At 41.9% G+C, this 25,895-nt stretch overlaps 2 protein-coding genes across 6 annotated transcripts in view; one reads left to right on the top strand and one right to left on the bottom strand.

Annotated features, from left to right (window-relative positions):
* LOC112570668 (potassium channel subfamily K member 1-like) lies at nucleotides 1-23,355 on the bottom strand. Of its 3 annotated transcripts, none has more exons than XM_025249224.1 (7): nucleotides 22,884-23,355; nucleotides 20,748-20,937; nucleotides 19,263-19,623; nucleotides 4,618-4,761; nucleotides 3,832-4,004; nucleotides 3,280-3,505; nucleotides 1-2,554 (listed from the first exon to the last, which is right to left on the bottom strand). In XM_025249224.1, the coding sequence occupies exons 3-7, from the start codon at nucleotides 19,444-19,446 to the stop codon at nucleotides 2,280-2,282; spliced, it is 1,002 nt and encodes a 333-aa protein (XP_025105009.1). In that variant the 5' UTR covers nucleotides 19,447-19,623; nucleotides 20,748-20,937; nucleotides 22,884-23,355; the 3' UTR covers nucleotides 1-2,279. The 3 variants fall into 3 exon arrangements, with proteins under 3 accessions (XP_025105009.1, XP_025105010.1, XP_025105011.1); XM_025249225.1 differs by lacking the exon at nucleotides 22,884-23,355 and adding an exon at nucleotides 22,222-22,242; XM_025249226.1 differs by lacking the exons at nucleotides 19,263-19,623; nucleotides 20,748-20,937; nucleotides 22,884-23,355 and adding an exon at nucleotides 10,368-11,088.
* The window catches only part of LOC112570667 (leucine-rich repeat protein 1-like), a 20,295-nt gene continuing 7,501 nt past the window's right edge, over nucleotides 13,102-25,895 (top strand). The window contains exons 1-2 of one of the 3 annotated variants that reach the window (XM_025249223.1): nucleotides 13,102-13,406; nucleotides 25,500-25,698. In XM_025249223.1, the coding sequence (XP_025105008.1) occupies nucleotides 25,516-25,698 (183 nt within the window). In that variant the 5' untranslated portion in view covers nucleotides 13,102-13,406; nucleotides 25,500-25,515. Of the gene's footprint in view, nucleotides 13,407-24,547; nucleotides 24,617-24,995; nucleotides 25,224-25,499; nucleotides 25,699-25,895 lie in introns of those variants that run through there. The other 2 variants (XM_025249222.1, XM_025249221.1) reach the window with 2 other exon arrangements.

The following is a 25,895-nucleotide window of genomic DNA, read 5'->3' on the forward strand; positions in this document are numbered from 1 at the left end:
TTTTTTTTTTGCCAAATGGATATTTTATCAGCTAAAACTGTTGAGCTATTTGCTAGCTTCTTGAAATTTTGGATCTCATTTGTGCTTCCTACCTTACAATATACAAATATAGAGTAAAACAACACCTTACACAGACAGGCAGACGTGTTAGTAGTGCATGAAATGTCCATTTGTAAATTGTCACCATATGTCCTTGCTGCCATGCAAACAACTGCTGCAGCAAGTTCGTCTGACACACCAATTAAAATAATGTCCATCAGTGAAACATCCTTCAGCATCAAGTACCATTGATGCAAATACCGCAATAAAGTTTTGCATTCTGTACTTAAGACCATTCAAGAGTATGGTCAGGGCAAGAAGACTTCAGGTTGAAACAACTATTTCCCTAACTGTTTATTAGAAACAAACGCTTACAACCTCAAGAAATTGCACAAATGGGGTAAACGTGTTAGGATAAATCATTTAAGATCTGCAATTTAAACAAAACATTGCACCTCTTCTGAACTTGCTAATTAGCCCAAAACATAACACATCAAAATAGAATCTCATAACAATGGCTTTCTAATGAAAACAGCTACCCTCCCCATCCACCCCCATCTTAAAGTCTGAAGCCAGCTGTGCAAAAGTTGCCAATAACCATGTCTAAAGCAACTTCATGCAATGCAAATTACTTCATATGTAAGAAGCTATATGATATATACATAAACACATTATAGCCATGCTGTGGTCAAATATATCCAGTCTAAAGACAAAAATCTCAACAGATTTTAAATAACCTCAGGTAGTGATACAAAATGGCTCTTTTTCACATAGAAGATTGCTTTCAGGCTTGTGCTCTGTTTTATGTGGAGATCAGTTCAGATGCATAATTATTATCTACATTTACAGGTTTCCTTTCAGAAGGTTTCACATTTAAGACATCATGACAAAGTTCCCTTTCTTATTGTGCTTTTCATGTAACTGCATACAGTCCATTCTTTATATTGACAAATGACATGTCCAAGGAAAGATAACTATGGCAACTTAAAAGATGGTACCAAAACCTTCAGTAGTTGCTGAATTTATAACAGTAAAATAAAACAGACAAAAAGGCTAATTTGTATCTATTCACTTTTATAATATTTAAGAACATTTTATTATTACCTTCTGTTAAGTTGTGCAGTCATATAACATTGTTATCTGAAGTGATACTGACCAATGATACCCTCCTCCCACATTCTGACTTTCATTTCTTTAAGTCACTCTATTATGACATCAAAACCTAAGATGTTACTAAATTACTTCAATGCCTTCTATTTTTTAATTTTTGTTTAAATGCTAATTTTAAATAAAATAAGATGAAATAGTAAGGTACCTAAAATATTTTCATCATTTTATTACCAACAATTCTATAGCTATCTGATAAGTTATATTTTATATGCAAAATGTCAGTGGAAAACACTATATATATCTCTCTCTCTCTAATGATTTTGAGGTTTGCTAATAACATTTACTAACACTTTTCTCACTTAGAATAACATACATCAAAGTATCATCATGCACTTCTTAAAATTAAGTAAATGGATCCCCAGTTCTGACGGCTGATTTACTCAGCTCTAAAAGACCGTTCTGAGCAGGAGTGGGTAGGGGAGAGGACAAGAATACAACAACATAAAATTCAAAACATGCCCAAAATGACATGAAACTAACACAAGAATTAGTAACTTTCTTTTTTGGCAGAAATGTGGAAAGCATTAAAAAGGTATGTGCCTCATTTATAAGTGTCTAACACAAAGGAACTTTCCACTAACTTTGAGGTGGGAAAATGCTTTCACATTGTTTTGTAAAGAAAAGCTATAATCTATATTTTTTTAGGTGGCTTAATAAGCTCCGCCCTCTCATAAAAGAATTCTGCAGGTTAAAGTCTTTCTGTATATCAATATTAATAACAACTTAAAAGATGGTACCAAAACCTACAGGAGTTGCTGTATTTATAACAGCAAAATTTATCCTTTTAATATGAGCATTCTTAAGTCTAATTCTGTACCAGGAGTGAAATAACAGAGCCCAAAAATACATATCTGGTAAACTGTTAATGTAACATCTGCCAACCTAGCATATGTACTTTGTCTCTTAGCAACATAGGATTGTACTTACAGTTCTCCTTACCTACAAATTAGATAATTCTACAGCTGTGGTCCCACAGGAGTAAATATCCCATCTTTCAATCAGCAATACAAAAATCTTTATGTTCTGCTGCTCTAGGCTTTTCTCTGCTCTGACCTCTGTGTCTGCTGCCCTCATTCCTCACCAATGTCTTTGTCCTGAAAAGACTGGTAGGTGCCTGCTCCAGGTCTAAAGTTCTCCTGACCAGAGGGCTGGCCTTCCGCTTCATTTACCTGCTTGGTGTACTTGAGGCCTGGTCCCTGCATATTAGCTAAACTCTTAAGGCGCGTGCGCTCATCATCTACAGGGTCACTTTTGAGGTAAAAGTGGAAACCAAGATTCAGCTCTGGGATGTCATACAGCACAGACAGCACCACCATCATCATGACAAGGCCAGTCAGCAGGTACACTGCAACCAAGAATGATGTATTCAAACCATCATCATGTCTAAGCTATTCATCTCTTGTTTTTCTGAACATCTTCACACTTCCTTCTCACACTGCATTGCAGCATTGGACTCTGAATTTTGTCCAAGAGTAGACTAAGTTTTCAGTCATATATATTTTTTGTTTGCACTCTTCTTCCTCTAAGTCCTGTTGCTGTTTGCAAGTAAATCTACAAATGTGGCATGTACAAATTCAATAATATCTATTTATATGATCACTTTTGTCATGCATGAAATCTAATGCAGCCAGTCAGTAGGTTTGTACTTAAGAAACTGGACTGGTTTTTACATTGTAAATAATTATTGGCTTTTACATCAAGTCTGTAACTAGTCTACAGACCAGTCAAGGCAGTAACCTTTGTCCTGCAGTCAACAACATAGGCAATGGAACCTATGGAGCTATTGTAATGAAAGGGGTTCATGATTTAGTACGCAAGACAGAGGTTATTGCTTGACTGACCTGAAAGCTAGTTCCAGCCTCAGCATCAAATTCAGCCCTGCGTATTTTTCATGCCTGAACTGTAATTTTGGCTTGTCAGCCACTCTTCACTTTTATTCAACACAATCAGTTTTATACCTCCCAACAAGTTTAGAAACTGCAAAATCCCAAAACCCACAGTGGGCTTGGGTATTTAGATCTTTGAATGCAACCAGCACAAACATACATGTAGTGGCCAGCACAAACTTACATGTAGTAGCTACTTTGTAGAGTGCACGGTTAGGCTGGTCAGCACTGTCCCCAGGTATATAGTCCCCAAGGCCAATGGTTGTGAGAGAGATAAAACAATAATAAATCCCATCCAGGTAATTCCAAGATGGTTCTAGCACTGCAAAGATGGCCGCTGGTATCAGTATGAAGAATACTAGAAGGCCGAAACCCATAATTACCAGATGCAGAAGTTGAATGTAAAATGCCTGGTGACATGAAAAAAGAAAGAAAAAAAAAACAAGGCATATAAAAATGTTGCATTCATGAGGATACAAAATTTGATCTATTCTTGCTGTTTTCCTTTAAATACATTTTGTAAAAAATGTGAAATGATACCTATAGATTTTGTGACTACCGAGTATTAAAAAAGTTTTAAAAAAATCATTCATCTGCAGTTTTGATAAAAAAAAATCAAGTTAAAATAATGGTGCACTCACTTTACTCACTTTTTAAATATTAATATATGCATAACTGTGTGTTCTTGTGTGATGGTGGTCATACAGCATGTAATAGACATCATTTTCACACTGACCTGGTAAACGTGACCCAATTTTCGGAAAAGAAAGTAAAGGAAGGCCTTGACTGGGATGAGAATACGTTCAACCAGTGCAGTGAATAGAATCAGTGTCAGTGGTATCCCAATGATAGCATATACAATGCAGAAACCTTTGCCACCATCCGACAGGGGTGTCACACGTCCATAACCTAAAATCAAAGACAGCATGTGTAAATTGTATCCAGTCCAGATTTAAAACAACATTAAAGTAAAATGCAATAATAGACTTCATGAGGAAGGCAGACCCCAGCCCTGTTTTGCTTCCTTGTACTTTCCCTCAAAAGTTAGGCATCCATACACTGGGTGAGCAGGAGAATATTTCTTTACTCACAGGTCCAGCCAAACCTCAAAGCAGTGATCTGCTCTGATGACATTTCTTTCTCCCAACAACAAAAATAATGTGATGATGTGACTATGCCTGGGGGAAAAAACATGCTTCTCTTTTCACAACTGATAAAAGGAGCGACTTAAAATGACCAACAGATATAAACTGAAAAATACAAAGCAAATACACTAAACAGTTTTGAGTAAATACAAATGATAATTTTGTCCATGATAAAAGAGATCCACGATATGAGTTTCACAATGCACTTTGTGCTCTTATCACCAAGGTTGCACTTTCAAAAGGAGTATTGTGCACAGAGTCAATTGCTCTGGATCTCCTCCTTATTCATAATACTCCTCTCACTTCTTTTTGATCATAACATACTTTGAAACAAAAGAAGTGATATGATGGGCAATGAGAAAGGCATGCAAACTAACCTATGGTGGTAAGAACAGTGGCAGCAAAGAAGATGGCTTGACCATAGCTCCAGTTTGGTTCAGACATGGTGACATTTCGGATGGCTGACACTCCACGGTTGGCAGCCTTCACAATCTTCTCAATGAATTGCTCCAGCTCATCATCTGAAAAATTGAGCCAAAAGAAATGCTAGAAAATGTCAGCAAACTAGTAAAATTAGAAATGGCAGTTCAAGCAGAATGTAAATATGTAATACAAGCCCATATGTTTAGACAGATGAAACTGTCACATTATACAGCAGCCCTACAACATAAACATTAGCAAGTCAATTATTAGTGGTGTTTGGTGCTAGAAATTGAACAATGTTTTTAATCAGGGAGTCTGCATAGTAGACTGCTATAAGATGATGTCTGCTAAAGCAAGGACGAGGAGTTCATCTCCAGTAAGGTATGAACAGAGCTAAATTATCAAGCTTTCTCAGACTGCTTTCAATTTTCTGAAACATGACTAAAAACTTAGCAGAAGGTAAAAATATAGTTCAAGCAAACCACCAATGCACACATACCCTGAGTTAAGGCTACACCACCATGATTACCATTTATGCATTATTATTAAGGTTTAGAATGAAGAAAAATATTCCATAATATGCCTCTTATTTGTTGAGGCTTTTGGCCCAGTTTTGATCTGAGCTGAGCTGGGAATGGGTGGGGAGAGGGATGGGAGGAAATAGGCCCAGCATGTTCTAAGGTCACGAAGTCCTAAAGCTGCCTTTGTGAGAGAAGTATAAATGCCTTGCCCACACAATTGAGTGTAATTGCACAGCACAACAGATCCAAAACTAAAAGAAAATAAACAGTCTGCCTCTGGGTCATGAAATATTTCTACTAGTGTTCTGAACCTTATATATTCAGCACACAAGGGAATAAAATGCTAAATAGGTCAAGGAAGTCTACTCATGTCACTGGGCTTTTTACATTCTCCTGCAAGCCAGCTCAGTTTCAAATAGGCCGTGCAAAAAGACCACTGCACATTATTCGGTGACATGAAGACTGCACACTATTCAATGACAAGGACAGGGGTTTCAGCTTCCTTTCATACAGAACAAGGGAAATGCTGTCATCATTAAATGTGTCATTCCTAAGAGAAAGGGAGCTCATGAACAAATCACATTTTATTCAACCTTTGACCTTTTCCCCTGCACTCTGCTTTAGTCCCCTACATTACTACAATTTGATGTTGCATGTGACTAAGTGGTGTGCTGAATAAATCCTCAAGTGGTGAAGTCGATTCTATATGTGAGTTTGTACTGAATGGAAATGCAGTGAGTCACAATTACAGAGAAAAGGAAAACTTCGACCTTTTTCCTGATTTGCACGAAATAGAAAATATAGTTCGTATAAATTTCAATTTTTAGTTTATATATATGCACATGTACATCATAAAACCATTTAATATTCTGTTTCGAAATGTTTATAATATTTGTATAGTTTCATTTCACCAAATGAAGAGTATAAGATAGCAATATACTGTGTAATTATGAAAGCTGTAATGCATCAAGATCACATTTGAAATTTAAGAGATTAGAGGTCATGTGACCCTATACAGGAAGAAAAAAAAACCCCGATAACTAGTAGTTATAGTCTTAGTAATGGTCTTGCCCTTCACGCTGCAGGCAAGTTTCCGCATGGCTCTGATGTCATAAGCAATAATAACAGCTAGCATTAGCAGGTAACATTTTAAAACCGCCCTGTTGAAGGTTGAATGTTGAATGTAAAACTTAATGACAATCAAGTCTTGTTTATGGTCGTCCCGGCGAAGGTGACGGCATCTAAAACGACTAGACACTGGCAGCAGGAAGTATAAAGGATGCATCACAAACAATCCATTTCACGCACAACTGCGACAAAATAAGGGCCACTTGTAACAGCCCCTCATTCTGCCTACAAAAAAACAGTCAGGTCACACGACATAGTGACTCCGCCCTCTCCTTCCCCAATCTCTTCCCTCCTCGCTAACCCCATTATTGTCGTCAGTCATGTTTTCCTTCTCGGCCAGTCTCTAATGTTCGTACATTACACATGTTCAAAGGTCTTGAACAGGAGGCAAACGCGCAAGTGCGTAAACCTGAACTGATGTCACACCCAGCGCCCCTACAGCGATCCTGTGTGGAGGAAGAAGCGGGATGTACTATTCTTTATGCTGTCGTCAAAGACTACGAATTGCACGCAACAGGCGGACAAAAACATTTTATAGTCGACATTACCTGGTGTCTGACTGCCACTGTCTGTCACATAAAACAGGAATCTGGTGTTGCTGATACTGTGAGGATACCGGCCTGTCGCCTGTATATTAACTGACTCAAGACTGTCCGTGTTTGTATAACGGGATTAGTTGGAGCGTGTGAATCGTGTGATGTCTGCAGATGCCAGGATCTCGTTCATAAATCCGCGCTTTGTTCTTTAGTTCTTTTCTCGCTGCAGTGTATTGCGGATCTTAAATGTGCGCTAAATTACTGAAGTATTCTTCAATTAATTTCTTGTCCTTCATGGGAAAGTTTTCGGCAAACCTTAGAACTGTCTTCGACACTAAGGACTGCGTAACAATCCTCAACTAGAGAAACCCAAAAAACGAAAAAAAAAAACAAACAACAAAAAAAAAACCCATCGATGTCGCGATAAGGTCTTGACCTCTCTCGCCATCACGTGTCCTCTGTGCCCTGGTATGGATCCCGATGCCAGCGCCCAGAGATTCGATCGACAAGACTGACACACGAGAAGAGCTAATAAAAGCGAGTCGCTGATGTCCATAAAAATACAGTTTTGTAGACACGTGCTACAAGACGTAAAGCGTATGGGTACCTCTAGACGTCCACACCCCACAGCCAGTCACTGCAACTTCCCTTACCTTACACATAGCAAACACAACATCTCCCTACCTCACACATACCAAACAACATTCTACCCGAAGGCAGTCTGTAAGTGAAGGCTTATAGCTTCAAGAACTGACAATAATTACTAAAATGCTTCAACACTTGAAATACTGTCAAACATTGTATTCCGACTGTTCAATGAGTCGTGATGCAGATGCTATTTGCTGATTATTCAATAGGCGGAAGCCTTTTGAAATGTCATGAACGCGTCTCACGACGCATGTCTTGTACAGTCAGTGACACCAGTGACCTGCCGTAGTCCACCCTTCCCGTTTTGTTTTTTCTTCTTTTGTGTCTTTCCGACAAGCAGCTGTGCATGCTCCAGGGTTTATGAACCACAATTGATCCCCGCACCCCAAATATCGGTTATGGGCACGAGTCTACCGAAATAAAGCAATTGTCATTGTGTCACAACACAACCCTGGCTGATCTCCCGCAGGATAATACAACAGGAACACAACGACCTCAGCGGACCCCTGGGGCCTCACCCATCAGATACTTGCTGACAACAAATAACAAACCGCCCGCAGCGCATATTTCTCTCCATACACACTATAAATTGCTAAGGAATGCCAACATTCAAACTGTTTAAGTTGGAGTAAAACAGGGCGTGTTCCCAATAAGAAGTCATGCCCTAAGACACACACACATGTCACCATCTGATTTTCACTGTCCATCTCGGACAGATGTAAATGAATCGATCGTAAGTCCAAGCTGTCCAAGTTACATTAATGCAAAGTTAATAAGTAAACTTAAAATAAACATATTTATTTGTAAGCCATTGTAGTTTTGTAACAATGTTTTGTACATGACACTTGTGTTGGATCGTATGTGATTACACAGTGATGGGACGTGTATTTTTACATCTGTAAATGTATAAAACCACCCAGGTGGCAGTAAAATCAATCATTCAATCTCTGCCTCCCTTGATAACGATATTGATACTAATACCTAGCACAGCAATATAAATCTCGCGCTCTGTTCCCCCGCCTGCTCTATATACTGCTCTCTCTCTCTCTGCCAACCCAGTAACCCAACGTCCTTTTGACAGCTGGCACGCATGTGACTGCTACACCAACACCTTTGTCCTGAAAACAGTGTAATACACCGCGCCGTCTGCTGAATTATTATTGGGGTTTTTTGGGGGGAGGATGTGGTGGGGGCGCACAAATCCATTAGACTGCTGACAAAGCTCACTGTGGGGCGGAGGGTCCGACACGTGCGAAGGCCTGTAACGGAAATGTCTTTATTCCCACGAACTTGTATTACTATACACTTCTATGTTTATTCCCAGACTACTACAGTCGATTCTCTTAACTGCGGATTTCAAATAAGACGAAAAATCGTCAAGATGGTGAGGAGAGAGACTGTCAAATGCTTCTTGAGTGATCATGGCACTCTTCCTGCTTACTGCCAGTCAAGTTTGTGCTGTCGGCAGACTCGCCAAGAAGCGTGGTACCACAATTGTAATATTTTACTACTGCAAAACATCACGGCATCCATAGTTCTCCTATCGTAATATCAGCAAAGCACTATTTGTGTGCATGCATTTCTTATCCACGTCGATTTTCAACTACTGCATGCTCCTCAGTTACATACACAGCTATCAATCAAATGTTTAATAGCTTTTCAAAAGGAAGAGGATTTCAAGCGAGCCAAGACTATCTGCAGAGACTTGATGGGAGCGGTCTGTTTTCGTCGACATATATATTACCACAATCCGTCACATTAAAGCCCAACATCCTCCAAGGCAAGGAGTCACGACAACTCAGTGGAAGGGTCCCAGACAGGCCTTCTCCTCCCTTCCTCCTGACCACGTAGTGTTTTTCATGTCTTCTTTTATGAGCTTTTCTTCGTTTTATATTGTAGCGCAGTCAGTATCCGTGCAACGGTCTTCAGGCCAGCTGCCTGCATTTCTTTTCTTTCTCATCTTCCTCAATCCTGTCCCTTTTTTCCTTTCATTTCTTTCATATCCACTCTTTTCTTCATCTTGCTCTTGTGACGGTTTGTATGAAGCATACTGACGACGATTAGCATCAGAACCAACTCATCTACCCTGTCATATGCGTGAGCAGCGAAGCCTAGACGCTTGGTTTCATCTTCATCACAAAGCTTTTAATTCACAGTGGATGATAACAGCAGTAGTAGCGCTCTCTCTCTCTCCATCTAAGCGACAAACACACCAATCAGACTGTCTTCGGCATTACCTCCGCTTTCCTTGAAAGGTCGTGAGCTAAGGCTGGCATCACTAACTGACCTGTCGACACATGTCTACAAACTACCTGTCCACGTCCTCTTAGCGGACATCTCTTACTAACATACGGCGCTCTGTTAACCGTTGTCATCAACTATTCATCATCGATGAAGTACTGCTGACTAAAGATGAAGGGACTTGCCGTTTAGGCAAACATCAACCTCCAACATCGTCCTTTGCAGGCGTAAGTCATTGCCACTAATAGTCTTGTGTGCACGTCACAATTCACCATTGTGTACAACAACACTTTTGACTAATATAATCTTATGTGCACCTCAGAGCCTACTACTAATATAGACCTGTAGTCAGCACCAATCACTGACAGCTCTGTTGTGAACGTCAGCACCTACCACTTGCACAGTCATGTGTGTAGGTTAGTATACTATCACTGACGATTCTGTGCACGTCAGCATGTCACTGGTACAGTCCTATATGTGTACGTCACCACCTACTACAGATACCTTAGTACCACTGGTAGCCATTCATGTGTGCACCAATACAGTTGTGGGTGTACATCTCTGGTACATTTGTGTTGTGAACATCAGCACCTACCTCAGGTACAGTCCTGTGAGTTTGTCAACACTTACCACTGATGCAGTCTTGCGTTATGTCGACGAAGCGCTCCCGAACTTTCTTCACTTCATCCACGAGACGTTTTTCTTGCGGCCCCTCCATCAACGTGAAGACGGCGGCCCGAAACACAGGTAGGCGACGAAGGCGAGGATGTGTGTCAGGAGGCGGCAGGTCGGGTGGCGGAAACAATTCAACGTTCTGCCCATCGTCGCTCTTTTTCTGCAGCTCTCATCACTGACGATTTTCTCCACGTCGGTGGCGCTGGGGTCACCGGCCCAATGGTTGGTGATGACGTCCCGCATGTTGACGTTAATGATCCGTTTCTTAATGCTGTTCTTGTTGGTGGTGGTGATGTCGGGTGGGCTACACCCGCATGCTCACCCGACGCGCTAAATCTTCCTCTTTAACAACTTTGCTCGCAATATTGTGACTTGGGTCAGTAGCAGGAAAATATTTCCCGTATCAGAATGCGAGTGACATAAGTTCCCGAAACTATGCCTCCACTTTTAAGATAGTGCGAACAATGGAGTGTAAAGTTTCCCGGTGGAGATGCCACCACATCATGAGTGAACACGCGACACACCTTGGCCGCTCACTCGTTTACAGCTGCCGCTGCTGGTGGGTGTGGGAGGCTCATAAAGACACAGCACTCCGACTACATGACAACCAAAGCACACGCCAGCTTAACACACCGTTGTGTTCCTCTGCTGTGCTGCACTGAATGAACGAACGCCACTAGAAACCACATGCGCAGAGGTCATGTGACAGCCGCGGACCAATGGTTGGAAGGTACAGGACTTCGCCCTCCCCTCCCCTGTGCGTGCAATTAAGCGTGCACACAAGTCTATCGGCATTTTGTTATTGTTGAAAACTGAGAGCTGAGTAACTTACACTCACTGCTGTAATGTGATGATTCTTTTGTCTAAAACTCAAAGATTTTAAAACTAGTTGTACACAGTCATGATACACACTGAACATTACAATACAGCCATATTGAGACTGGACTGAAACAAGGAATCGAAAGAGGAGATCGAAATGAGGAGGGCAAGATATCAATCCTGGAGCTAGTTACGCCTGTTTCTAAACCTTTCAACTGTTCTAAAAAAGCAAATTTACATGCCATCTAGATGCGTTGCACAATCGCATGTCAAAAAAAAAAAAAAAAAAAAAAATGATCTGACAATAAACAGAATCTGGCTTAAAGTTTTATCGACACTTTAACTGCTAAAAATCTGCCTAACCTTTGAGCGACTTAACAGCGAAACTCGGATAGAAAGAACGAACGAAAAATGCAAGAAAAAAAAAAAAAGAAGGAAGATCAAATGGGCACATTTACCCCTGTAATGATATTCAACGGCCATCAAATGAGACAGTGTAAATGCCAAACTGGTGTTACAGTCGATGCTTGAAAATCATGTTTGGTTTTATAATCTCAGAAAGACTAAGTGATATTTATGCAGGTACATTGTTCACTTCTACAATTCTCAAATTATGTTTGTGAGACTTGCAGCTTTATAACTCTCAAGTTGCGCAACCAATACAGGTGAAATATCTCATTTAATTGTTCATTCTGGTCAAAATATACTAAGCAGATTCTGAGCAGTTAAAGTGTTAACATTTGTACCTGGAACTGATGCTGTCATTATTCTTTATACTGCATTAAAAATTATTTATTTTTGTCATTTAGTGCAGCTCGGTTGGCATTATGATAGAAAAGATACCCACTAACTTTTGAAACTTGGCATTTCAAGGTTGCGTGGTAGAGAAAATATTTTTAAGTCGATAATGTGCACCCTGCGATGTCCCTTAACATCTTGAGGTTGGTGAGATACAGTCAGGTGTGATGTGCCAGCGACTAGACAATATACCCCACGACATCCACCAAGAGTTGCTTTCAACATCGTCATAATCAGCCAAGAGGATTATACTGATGGCCCAAAGTTGATAATGTAGGCATATGTCATCAACACAATGACAGTCATCAACACAGTGACGACATCACCAAAAAGACAGAAAGTCTCTGGTGTCGCCGTTTGTGGCAGACTTACGGCCATGTCTCTTCCCTACCATATCCACCCCTCACCCCTATCGACTGTCTCCATGGCAAATACGACTCCCTCCCGTCCAATACACACTGGCCAGCCGGCTCCTTTCCCTCTCACAACAGGTCACTGCAACAAAATGTCGGCAGGTCACACGGCCTGACATGGGGGATGGGGGCGTGAAGAACAAGGAATCTAAAACTTGCGCACGCATGAGGACACAAAATGCGGTTATACAGCAAGTTTCTACCTTAGCACCAAATTATATTTCACACGCCCTGAAATGCCGATGTTGCGCTTTCAACTTCCGACAATTATACCGGACAGTCAATACCCTGTCAGTGCAGCCGAATACAGACATCCGCATAAACAGCAGCTGTGCCCAAAAGTTGATCTATACGGCATGTCACTATGTCACCAGTCTGCACAACGAGCCAAATGTGGTGCGCACTTTTTTTCTGTCCTTTTGTATTATGGAGTTCTTGACTTCCAAGCACCAGTGATCATCTTGTAACCTACCTTATGATCAGTATATATATATATCGTTGGGTACGACTATGCAAAGTATAGTCTCTCATACCGTCTGCCAGCTACCAGTGGAGGAGTGGGTAATCTGTGTTTTATGCCGAGCCAACAGCTAGGGCTATATCATGGCAAGGCAGCCAGCCCTGTAAACAGATGCGACAAGCAGAAAAAGAATAGTGTGCCTGAGACGAGAGCTGAACACAGGACAGCCAATCTTTACTGCATTGGTGACAGGGGCTAACCGTTGCGCCACCACCGCCAGCGCTTCCGGTGGAATGAAGGTGAACAGACATCCTCCACGACTGTCGCTTTGCCATCCCCTGGGTGTGATGGGACCGGAACCAGAATGCTTCGCCAATGACGTCACCAATGGAGCACCTCCCGCAGTAACAGCTGGCCTGTTGGACCGTCTACTAGTATGGCAAGAGAGTGGTTCCTGCACGATTCCCCAAGTCATATTTGGACATGCCACTTCTTTCTCGGTGGGTGAGTACGGGAACAACACGGTGGTGAGACTGAGAACTCGCTGCACTCAGCCTGTTACAGTCTGTCTTGATGCAAGCATACAGGTGGTAGTGATGGAACTAGTTTACCTTAGTTTATTCCTTGTTACTCCTTGAGGAACAAATGGCTGCTAGTGCTGGAACTAAGGAAGTATTAATGATCCACTACATTTTTCTACCTCTAGTTATGGAATTGTAGCAAATCCTGGTCCAGCTTTTTGAAGTCTGTAACTATGGAGCGGATGTAAAACAATTTCAGGTGCCCCAGATATTTCTTATACGGTTTCTTTGCCACGACTATGGTGCATAGCTACGGTTTCTGGTTATAGCAATCAGTCAGTTAATTATCCTCACAGTAATAATCACATCGCAACAAGCTCGAACTATACGGATCAGGAAGCTGCTGTATTGCATCAGAATAGAAGTAGCCGCCTCCACTTAGGCCCGCAATTTGCGGTGGTGTTTGCTTTACTCGTTGATTCAGATTGTTCTGGCGAAAAAAAGGCTTGTGTCCGTTTCAACTCTAAAGCAGATGTTTCCTTACACCGCAATCACCCTTTATCGGCCGCTGCCGTCCTCCCTAATTACCTACATCAATATCCAGCAGCGCTGTCTCAATGCCATTATCTACATTCACAAAGCGCCCACGCAGCCTCTGCAATCCAATTAATATCCTTCACAAAAATAATTTTAAAAATGCCCGCTGGACTGCGAAATGATTACTGAGCAAGCGATATTATCACGATCATGTAACTGCCTAATGTAGAGAACAGTGCTGACTGAAGATTAAAATACTCAACTATTTATATAAATCTATTTATAGTTTATTCCTTTTACAATATTTTCATGTTTCTTGTTTTCCTCACATCAATATTAGCTTTGAGTAAGTCACTTCAGCTTCTTGTCTTTCATGAGACGCAGAGGATCTCCGACGATCAACTGATCCCCCCAGTTCACCTGCCTCCTCCAAAGGAAACGATTTTCCGTTGGCAGCAAACAAACAAGAAAATACTGCTCAGCTGTTGAGAGTTGGTCAGATATGGACGGAACGTGACTGCAGAACTTGACATCCATGCCTGATTTTCATACCAATACTGGAACTTTGTAAGTTGCAGCAGATAACAAACAAAGCAACGATAGCAGAATAAGTGACAGTGTGGTGTCCAAAAAAATTCTGGCGAGCACAGACCAGTTAATCAGAATGGGAAAAGATTTGCAGCTGATGGTCGCTTCGAAGCTGAAAAAAGCATCAAGTTGTCCCATATCAAAATTTAAAATAAGCACTAAAATGTCGAGATCCTTCAGAAAATAATCAGTCACATTATGAACTGAGGCCACACAGTCTCTCCTCGATGGCCTTAAACCACAGCATCCAACAAATTCGATCAATTTTTTTTTTTTAATTTTGAGGCGAGACGTGGGGGGTGGGTGGGAAGGCAAGGCATGTCAGTCAAACTACTACGAGTGGTTTATCTTTAAGTCGCCCTCTGTTACACTCGTAAATAAAGATTTATCATTTACCTACTCAGAGCTCCAAAGTATCGATTTTTCTGTCTCTATGAGGCAACCTCGTAGTTTCGTGGTGTATAGTATTGTCACCATTACAGTGAGAATCGCTAAGATCTCGTCTTGGAACACAAGTACTTCTCTGTAAATGTGACACCTGTTTATCGGACTGGCCATAGGGGCTTTTGTCTGGATCTTCTAGTTTCCTTCGTCCTTCGTCCGATGTCCCGGTGGTTTTGTTTTTTGTTTTGTTTTAAATGTTTTCGCCCGCGCGAGGGAAGGTAGGAGTAGACGTTTCACTTCAGCTTTCTAAACGCCAACAGCAAGTACTCGGCTGAGAAAGACATTGTATTGCTAGGTTACAGCCTGTGACAGTATGTTCAGATAGAAGTCCTTTCGCCTCAGCGCTCAGACCCTACACTGCCTACAGCAAGGGTGAGGAAGATCTTTTACTGCCAGGCTAGTCGGCAGTGCCTGTGATGTCCACCCCGCCTTTTGTCCGGGTAGTAATTGGCCGCTAGCAGTTCCGCACCGCATGTACTCCTACCTTCCCTCGCACGGGCGATACCACTCGTTAATGTTCGGACAGTAAACATCGGCCTTTAATTAGTAATCGAAAGCACTTCACATCAAGTGACCCACCAGCCAACGTTTTCCCTACTTCCAACAACAAGCAGCGAGACTAAACGTCTGCTCCCTGCACACAACCCATGGCTCATTAGCCAGAACTCCATTTTGTTCTCGTCTTGCGCAGTACTCCTGCCTTTGATGACAAGGCTCATTGCTCCTAAAATTCGCTCGCTACTCAGTCATGAGCGTGGCGTGCCATGTAAAGGGGAGGTCATTTTGTTTCAGCTCGTTTATCCCTGTCCTGCATGCTTCTTGTTATTTGCTCGCTAACATTCGACTTTGGGCCAGCCGCCAGACCTGGCTCTCAGACTTCCACCAGTTTCTGCATGCGGACTCAAATCAATATTGATTCTCTCTTTCTCTCCCTCTCTTGATGTGTGCATTCGCGCTAAAAATTAAGCTGACCTTGTGATAATGAGTGCATTATCAGTAAAACGTTCAAGGTCGCTCCGGTCCCCCCTCACCTGCGCATCAAACGCAAAGGTGTCCGTACAAAACAAAAAATATTAATATTAATTTGAGCGTCTACCTCATTCTATCATCTCCTCCTTAAATTTTCGTGGCGCGCATCATATCATGAATCATCTCTCTCATGAGCATCGGTAGTAGCGAGGACAAAGACCTGCGGCATCTGGCTCAATGTTTGCGGTACAGTAGTCAAAGATTATTGAAGTAACACATCCACCTCTAAAACCACAAACACTAAAACAGAAGCAGTGTCAAACATAAGAATAAGCTATGTAGCATAAAGACACGGCGGTCTGATAGATGGTGACTGAAACAACCCTAACCTCAAAAGTGCGCCATTGCCATTTTACAGAAGAATCCCTGTGTCTAAGAGCTGCGCGAATGAGCGTGCGTGCGTGTAACTACTCTCTGCTGTTACATGTATAACCCACTGCGAACAGCACACGCGGCCTTATTGCGGACGAATCAACACGTGTTCCTTTCTGCCTGAAGAAAGGAACATTAATCGACTAATACACAGCCTGCGATATATTTTCTAAATTTTGCACACAAAGATCGGACAAACAATTTGACGGCACATCAGAAGCAGGTCTGAGCAGGTCGTGGTAGAAGCATGGAGGTTATAGAGTTCTTCAGATGCAGTCTGTCACTGCGCTCTTCCGGCGCCTTCCAGACAAGATCGCGTTTGCCATGACGATCGCACTGTCACCGCGATGCTCTGCCGCCCCATCCTGTGGGCGGTATTGATTCTGTCAAGTCTACAGATGGAGGGTCAGCCTGCTGCAGAGATGAAGACATCCGTTAGATAAAGATCAGAAAGAGGAAAAGGCTACACACTGGAATGAAAGAAAGAGTGATGCTAGTTGAAGATTTCAACCACCTCGCTCAATTCCCGTTATTAACAGTGCGGAGTTTATTGGTACGCGCTTTAACTTGAGCCTTTTACTTTTATATACAAACAAGCGTTGTTATCGTCACTGCTTAATCATACAACGTTTGTTGATCAACAATCCCTTGCGAAGCGACGAAATAAAAACTAGACAACACCTTAAAGAAAGAAAACTTTTTATCAAGGTTCAAAAGGGGAAACAATAGCGAAATCATAACTCAAATGCGAAAGCATGCACCAGTTCCCCTTTTGATGCTTCAATCAACGTTGCATGCCAGAAACATTTCTGCTACAAGGTACTTGAATGTGACTATTGAGGACGACCCTTCCTTGCTGGACTCTCCTACCTTACAAGGACTTGAAGGTGCTGGAGTGGTGTGAAGCAGTCTCCAATCCAAGATGAAGCGATATGGTTTACTTGAAAACGCTATTAAAGCACTAGTGAGGTAATAATAGTGATGTCACGTTTGTACAGACACGCCTAATATATGGTCCCACCTCGCTTAGGTCTTCACAATGTCAGCGTATCCATGTACAATGTTGACGTGTGCGTTCTTGACTTTTCTGTGCATGGGGATGTTTGAAAGCGTGTACATCGAGAATGGATGCGGTATATTTACCCAGATTTATCCAATCATTAAAACAAATTGCACCCTACAAGGTACAAGGTACAAGATAAACATACATAAGTGTTCAGCAAGCCTGAGGTAATGGTTATAAAATACCAAGAAAAAAGATCATGTGAGAATGAGCGGCGACTGCCAATCAGCAAATACCTGGCTGGAGACGGACTTACTGTGCCAACCCGCCCACTCACCGTGCCCCAGTAACGCTGTTACCATCGCAATTCTCGTGACTGAAAGGGACTTCTAATCGTGCTATTCTTAGCGCAACTTTCTGGTTTGGGGATGGGAGAGGGTAAGAGTGTATTTTGGTCATACCGATGTGCACACGAGTAAGAGGTAAAGAACGAGGAAATTACATTATTGACAACAAAGGCGAACAAAAATGAAATGCTAAATTATTTTTTAATCAGTTCATTAAAAATATATTTATTCCTAAATCACAATGAACTCTTTTCCATTTTGAAATACAGAACCTTTGAACATCGCGGTTCTCATCTCATTTTCTGCGACGTCATAGCTAGACTAAGCAACGTCTCATTCATGTGCTAGGAAGTTCTCGAAACGGCCGCGACCTACATTTATTGGAAATTGGGTTAATCTATGTGTGCTTTCTTCAAAAAATAATTAAACATTGTTTTATGTTAAGCTGCCAACATGGTCGAGTTTAAATTTGTTCTTCGTGCCCCTTTTAATGACAGCGATCAATAACAGAAAGAAGACGACATTTTCACTTGCGGATACTGATACATTCTTCATTATGTTATTGCTTTTGATCTTTTCAAATGTGCCCCCACCACCATCCCACCACTTCCGTGACATCTCCGTCTTTCTTATCTTTTCACGGAAAATGTAATGTTGTTCATCTTGATTACACTTTAAGACCAGCTCGCGAGATAAGGCTGTCGGTCATCGGCGAAGGTATAGTTTTATAATAACTTCCTGAGGCGGAAAACTATCACCTGGTCTGATATGGACAGATGATGGTAGCTGTCTGGTGTTTGAAGTGGTCTATGCAAAGCCTTATCTCTGTCTCTGCAGTGCCTGTGTCTCTCAAATGAAGCTTGATCTTTCAAGCATTCCTGAAGATGGTTTCTTTGTCTGGCACTTAGGAGGTGGTCTGTGATGCGCTTGTACTGTGGGTAGCTTATTTTAGTACCTTGCATTACTTTCTACAGTTGAGAGAGGAGACTGCTGTTATCTGTTCCATCTTTTCTGCTGATGGCGCCAGTGATTGTACTCAAACTTCTTTCTGGATTTTTTCCAGGGTCTGTTGGTGTGTCTTAGTTGCTATTATCTAAAAGCTTGATCCATTCTCAAGGTCTGGTGGTAACAATGATGTGTACCACTTGTAAGGTGAGCATCAACCCACTTTCCCTGATACACTATGATGTGCAAATGTGTATGGGTGGTGATGGTCGAAGGAGGTAAGCGCGAAGGACTGAGAGCATGTGAGATAGCGATATGACAAAGTGAGCGACTGTCACCAAGTTACTAACGCATCATACAGGTCAAGGACAGAATAACGTAAACAGCCCTCAGCCACCCTCCTACTTCTTCTCCCACTCCGTACCACCTTACTTGTCAGTAGTTCAGGGACAAAGGCCAGCCGTCCTCTGCCCGTTTGAATTTTAATGAAAGTCAAGTACAGAATTGCGTGAATTCTCTCTCAGACTCCTTCAGCTCCTTCCCCATCCCTCCCCATTCCCACACACTCACTCACCTGTCAAACAGGTCTTGTGCTGTTCATGGAAGTCGTCTCTCGTCGCCTGCAGCTCTTTCTTCACCTGAGTCTCCTCTGGTCCTTCGATGGCGGAAAAGATGGCGGCGCCGATGATGATGTACAGGAGGTGACACACGGCCAGTGCGATAAGCCGCACGTTGCTCGTCCTCATCGAAGGGATCATGACCGGAAACACGTCACAGTAGGTCAGCAGCTACCAGTGTTTATCTTGGGACAAACGCCCGAATTATTCGTGATAACGTCACTCTTGGCAACAAGGCTCGCTTCTTCTGCCAGTCCGCGCCCGGTTCCTGACCTACGCTCACGCTGCTGCCTCGCCAAATGGTTTCCTCAGAGTTTGCTTAGACAGTAAAAAAAATAGTCTCTAATAATTGATTTTCTTACTTCCAAACTACTTCAATGACTCGGTAGCCTATCGCCGATCTGGTTATTCCAGCGTTCAAAATTATATAGCTTTTAACAATTAAATCCGTGTGTGTGTGTGTGTGACTCTGTGTGTGTTTACCCATTAACTCCCGACAATACAGAATAACAAACCTTGAACTGGCCCAGGAAGTGATGTTTTGGTGTTATCAAAACATGGCACTCTTGTCTTCGTCCTGCGCCGACTTTCGCTGTTCTTCCGACTTCTGTTTGGACTCGTTCCGAGCTATACATGCTGCATTTCTGTCACCGCATGTATATTTCTGGTTTTCAAAATTGTATGTAGCGTTGAATGACTAGCTCTAGTCAATGCACCTCTCGTGTGGTCAAGCTTGTTGCTTCTTTAATCACATCACCGCTTTAAGTAGTTGCTACCAGGTCAGTCACATTTCCCACTGAACTCTGAAGTGCCAGTACGATCGACTCACGATTTTAGTAGCCGAGGTGTGTATGACCGAAGACTGACGTTTTGTATTTCTTATGTGCGTGTGTGCAAATGTCTCACTTTCACAGCATAACGGTCATCGCGCACGCGCCACTTTTGACAAACTCTACACGATGACCTTGGAGAGAGAAACTGATAACTGAAATCCGAGTCTGGCCAAACGGGTATTTTTCCGGTCAACTAAACTGTGCATGACTGACGATGACTGAGTTAGCTAGAGTCCCTTTACTAGTGTTTTTCATCGATTGCCTCTCGTTATTACATATGTTGCGATAATTTGACACAGCGTGTAACAGGCAATGAGTCAATGAGCTAAGAGAAGAAAAAAAATCAGCCCGGTTTAGCAATTTCACAACCATATAAGAGAAAGCGTGCTTGTGACACCTGTCCTTCGTTAACTACAAAGCAACATATGTTTCAGATGAACTACCACGACGTAACGTGCATCCCATCTGTACGTCAGTCCTATGACTGAACGGCACGTACATAAACATACCACACACACGTAAACCCCGGTATGTTTACAAAGCTCTTTCAAAGTGCACTAGCCCTGAAACAGATGTAGATAAGCGTGGAATTAGAACAAGAAAACTCACTGAGATGTTAGTGATGCTGTAGTTAGATGGACTCCTCTAGTCTGCCCGCCGCCAGCTCTTTCAGCGCCGTGGATGCTGGTGTCAGCGCGACCACTGCAGCCGTTGTCTTGTGCTGAGGAGGTGGAGAAGTGGGACCGCGCTAGCTGTCTAGCTGAGCGACCACGACTGCATTCTGCCAGAGCCTCCTCGCCTGAAAGACACAATCGATCGCTGGAATTACCACAGAGCTTCATCGTTGCGCTCGCCCCCGGGCCCGGGGTTGTGGCCAACAGGCGAGAAGACGGAACCATTTACTCTCGTGGCCCTACACCGTGCCAAATAGTTCAGCCAGTGTTAGGCGGGGCCTTGGCTAATTTTGTGAAGTTTCACCACCCTCACAATGCTGCTGGGGGTGCGATTACGCACTCTTGTAGAAACTTCGATTTTTAATTAATAAATCTGACATTTTTAACGCCTAAAATAAGCTATGAGTGGGCGTGCAATTATGCATGCGGGCCTATGCACGCGTGTACATGCATTTGGGGAGGTACCATAACCAGGTGGTTAGAGCCCTGTTTCGTAACAGAAAGTAAGCAGTTCGATGCTTACCTTGGCCTGTGTCGAAAAGAAGCACCATGTAATCTGCTTTACGAAAGGCGTAGAGAGAGAGAAAGCAAGGGGCGGACTCAGCCTTCCACGTGACATATCCTGGACGTTGACATACTTAACGGCTCACTGAACGAACAACAACAACAAGGCTATACAGTGTAGTACCTTTTATCTTTCTCTCTCTCTGTGTCAAGCAAATGTTTGTTGTTATGCTTTAAACGCAAAATGAACGCTATCTCCGTGTGTGTGTGTTTATATATTAAACTCATTAATCAGATTATTATACAAAGTTAGGGTCTCTAGATCCACAACAAACCTTTGTTTTGTTTGTTGTTGTTGTTTTTTGGGGGGTGGGGGGACTTGAAAGACAAGTACGTGAAAATCAAGAGCCGCACCATCCGACTTGCTAGAGCCGCCAGCCCCTACACTTGTACTTACTCGACTGCCTTGTACATGACACTCCGCAAGAGTAGAGCTGCTTTGACACAGCAAAACGCTCGAGTCCATTCAGCGAGAAGTTGTCGGAGAGGTTTTTATTTCAGCTGCTATTGAAAACAAACCGCTGTAGGAAAGCCACATACACCGCCAAAGATACGCAACATCGTCCTAGTGACATACCAAGGGAAAGAGGAAAAGGTTGAGAAGACGGCCACCATTATAATCTTCCACCCTGACGCAAATGACTAGGTATACCTGCGCCTATACGACGGCCGCAGCAATAGTTACAACAATTACTTGAAACTCAAAGCAGATCCTTTCACATGCATTCCAGCACAACTATGCTAATAAAATTCTATACTTTATGCTCCTTAGGAATGTGATTATGCACTTTACAAATTTTACAGTTATTTATCTGGTTTTTGTGTACAATCTTCAATCATCTTACCTTTACAAAGAAAGTACACTTTATCACGGCCCTTCTTCCACTGTGCACATATCCGGTAAACCGCGGAAGAAAAAAAAAAGCATTCTCTATCGCTTGTAATAAAGTGTCACCAAAGCGACGTGATTTAAATAATAACTCGCACTTCTCATCCACCACCTGTGGCTCTACTGAAATTTAATTCTTACCTGTAAATCAAAGTAAAACTCAACCAACTACCAGTTACTCCAAATCCATGCAAAAAGTCACAAAACGTACAACTATTGAAGTCAAATTAAAACTTACTCTAATCGAACATTTACATGCCAAGCAGCTTATTGAAAACTCTTAAAATAATTCATTTCATATTTACATGTAACTGAATTCCAACCATGATTTTTCGGCTGACATAGTTACTAAGAGTCGTTGTCGTATACATTACGAAATTAAACATTTCCACAAATACGGGTGCTGCATAAATGTATACAGGTAACAGTACGCAGGGCAGAGATTATGATAATACGTCAACTCTGTAATGAGTTCAGTTCAGTGAAAAGTACAAAATGTCAACATGAGACCATACATCCTAGCAGACGACACGACAATGGCGCGCGAAGGTTCATAACGCATCAGAATTTATGAAGGATAGTCTCAAAAATGTCCACAACAGTGAAGGTTATACTAACCCAGTTTCGTGCACTCTGACAGTCTTCATTTTGGCGAGTTAATTTATGGCACAGGCACACTCCTTGCTAGTGGTTTACGCTTGGTGACGACTCAGATCAGCCATGTCTGCCGACAGTGTCCCGGATATCACTGTATTCTGCCGCCATAAAATGTCTACGAATTTAGTTCCGACCGGCTTTACTCTGCCAGCTACGAGCACACTACTGGAATAATGGCTGCCAGAGATGACTCTCAATCATTAAAAGTGTTATTTGCGTCAGAGAGCTCCCTACAGCTCTGTTTGTATGCTGCAGTATGTGCCAAAGGCTGCGCCTAAAAATAAAAAAATAAAAAATGCGACGCCGTAGCAGCAAGTGCGTGTCGCCAGCAAAAGTAAGCGAGTGAAAACGACCCAAACCTCGAGAGCTTTGCGATAATTTCAGAATAAGTATTAGCACCAGAGAAAATTTGCAAAATAGGAATCACAATATTGATTGTTAACAGAAAATTAATGTATCTTATATTCTGCTGTTTGGAAATCTGGCTCAATGCATGCACATTCAAACCATAGACATGTATAGGTGGATTGCTGTCTGCCAAGACCAACGCTTAGCCTCTTGCAAAGTTCTCCGCTGTTAGTCTCGGCGAGCCTAAATAAAGAATGTAACTAAAACGGAAGCTTTGTACAAGCATGCCTCGTTTTAGTAGTTAATCTGAAATATGAATAAACCAGAAGCATTGTATAAGCACGCCTCGTTTTAGCAGTTAACTGGGAAAAAAAACCAAAAAAAAAACCATCTGCCAGCAGTCCAGTAATACAAGTTTCGTGGTCAAACCGTGACATTCATGTAAAATTCCTCAAACTTCGGTTTTTGCACTTACGAGACCCACGTGTTTTGTTTTTCTTTCCTTACCAACACCTCACCGGTATTTGGTCATTGTTCCCTTGTGTTCGTTACGTTTTTAAACTGCTATAGTGAGAGCAATGTTCGTGCGCCATATATTCTTTATATTAAGAGCGAATCGTTCTAGATCAGGGGTGGGCAATTAATTTTCCTAAGGGGCCGCATGAGAAATTGGGATGGTTTTAGAGGGCCGGACTAATATAGTTAACTCAGTTTTACCAAATACAGTTTATATAGCATATATACTGGAGGGCGGGCGGACGGGCCGGTCAGAGACAGGAGGCGGGCCGGATCCGGCCCGCGGGCCGGCCTTTGCCCAGGTCTGTTCTAGATGGTGGATGGGGGGGGGGCGGGATAAACCGTTTTCACAAAGCAGAAGAAATATATTGAGACTCAAAACAGAATGAAGGTCAAAACATGACAACACTGAAACAGATGCACAGTGAGCGATCGAGACAGATGCGAGAGATTGTCAAATGCATGGCTTGCGGTCGAGAATAACATATGATGGCAAATTTACAGCGTTTACCAGCTGACGCCAACAGCACCGGAATGACTAATATATTTTGCTATTTGCGTAGGGGGTAACAGCTATATGTATATGTTGAGCTGACGAACCACTCACAATTAAAGCTTTAATTCTCAGCAGCATATATAATGTGCAGCTTGCTACATACAAAGAAATGTTGATTTATTTTAGAGGAAATACAGGTGCGGTTACTCTGTTATAACAAATTACAAAAAATAAATAAATACTCGATGATCTGCCTTGCCTCCCACTTCGGTCCCTGAACATCTGCTACACCATATTCTCGTGCAGTCATAATAGAGGCTTCTTCGATTTTTTTGTAAGCAGCCTCATCTTGATTAATAACTTCAGAATGGTAATTCTAGCGATTTGTTATTGTAACAACAATATTAAAGCACACGTAGATTTCTGATGATCACATTTTCGTTATTATAGGTATATTGTACTTGCCGAATCATTAATAATACAAATAGGATTTGTATAGCGTATTATTTCCCCACAAGATGTGCCTCACGAGACCAGAGGCAGTAGGGAAAGAGGCCGTATAAAATCATAGTATACCGTAAAACGTAAACATAAGACATATCAGACTGGGATACGCTCTTATCTTGGTGTTGAGGTACAGGGAAGGGCTAAGTCGGTGGTGAACTCTTTGGTTCAGAAAGGGGAAAGGTTACTTGCAAGGGAAGAAACTCTTTAGAGATCAGGGAGAAGTTATTATATGTTATTCTATGTTTCGAAAAAGATTTTGCTACTTTTTGTTAATAGATAATTGTAGATCATACAGCTCAAATTTAAAGATTTTTAAACTTAATTTATGGCTTTAGAATAAATCTTAAACGAAGAAAATGTTTTCTTGAGAACAATTATATTTTACAACAATACAGCTCTAATTCGCTATGCGCTCGCGCCGAATTTAAGTGCAGGTAGATGTGTGGGATTAGAATGAATGGAAATCAGATTATTTGTTTAAAAAGGCAGTATAAACCAGCCTTTATATTTTGCTATGAGTTTTTTAAAATCTATTCGTCATGTCGTCTATTAGTTCGATTGACAGCCGAAGATTTTCGGACCAAATATAGATGTCCTGTGGATGTTTATGTCGCTCACTCGTCAGTCTTCATTAGTCCAAGAACTTATCTCAGTGCATTTTTTCTCATGGGAACTAAACTGAAAAAATAAGTAATCTCTGAATGTTGCAGCCGTTAGCTGGTAAAGATGCGGTTAAATTGTGAAGTCGAAATCATCAATCGTCTGCTGCCAGCTCTGAACATGAAAAAACAAAGTCGAAGCAGCAGAGCGCAAGTGTCCATTGGGCGTGGAGGAGCCAGCACATCTAAGGACGCAGCAATATTCCTTTTAATATGCACAGCCAAAGACAAAGCGGGGTCCAAGTATGTGGTGAGTACTGTAGTAGTGATTCAACAGATAGCCCCTGGAGGATTTGCATGACCTTTTTTTTAGCTTTAAATTTTTCAAGTTTAATACTTTTATTGTTATTTGTTGATGGGACTAAATAGGGCGGTACATAACATCAGTATATTTGTTTTCTTCATCCATACCGTACAGTAGCCAAAAATCCTGTGACCATTTGTTGT

The sequence above is a fragment of the Pomacea canaliculata genome, linkage group LG8 (assembly GCF_003073045.1).
Source record: "Pomacea canaliculata isolate SZHN2017 linkage group LG8, ASM307304v1, whole genome shotgun sequence".
In the NCBI taxonomy this organism is placed as follows: Eukaryota; Metazoa; Mollusca; class Gastropoda; order Architaenioglossa; family Ampullariidae; genus Pomacea; species Pomacea canaliculata.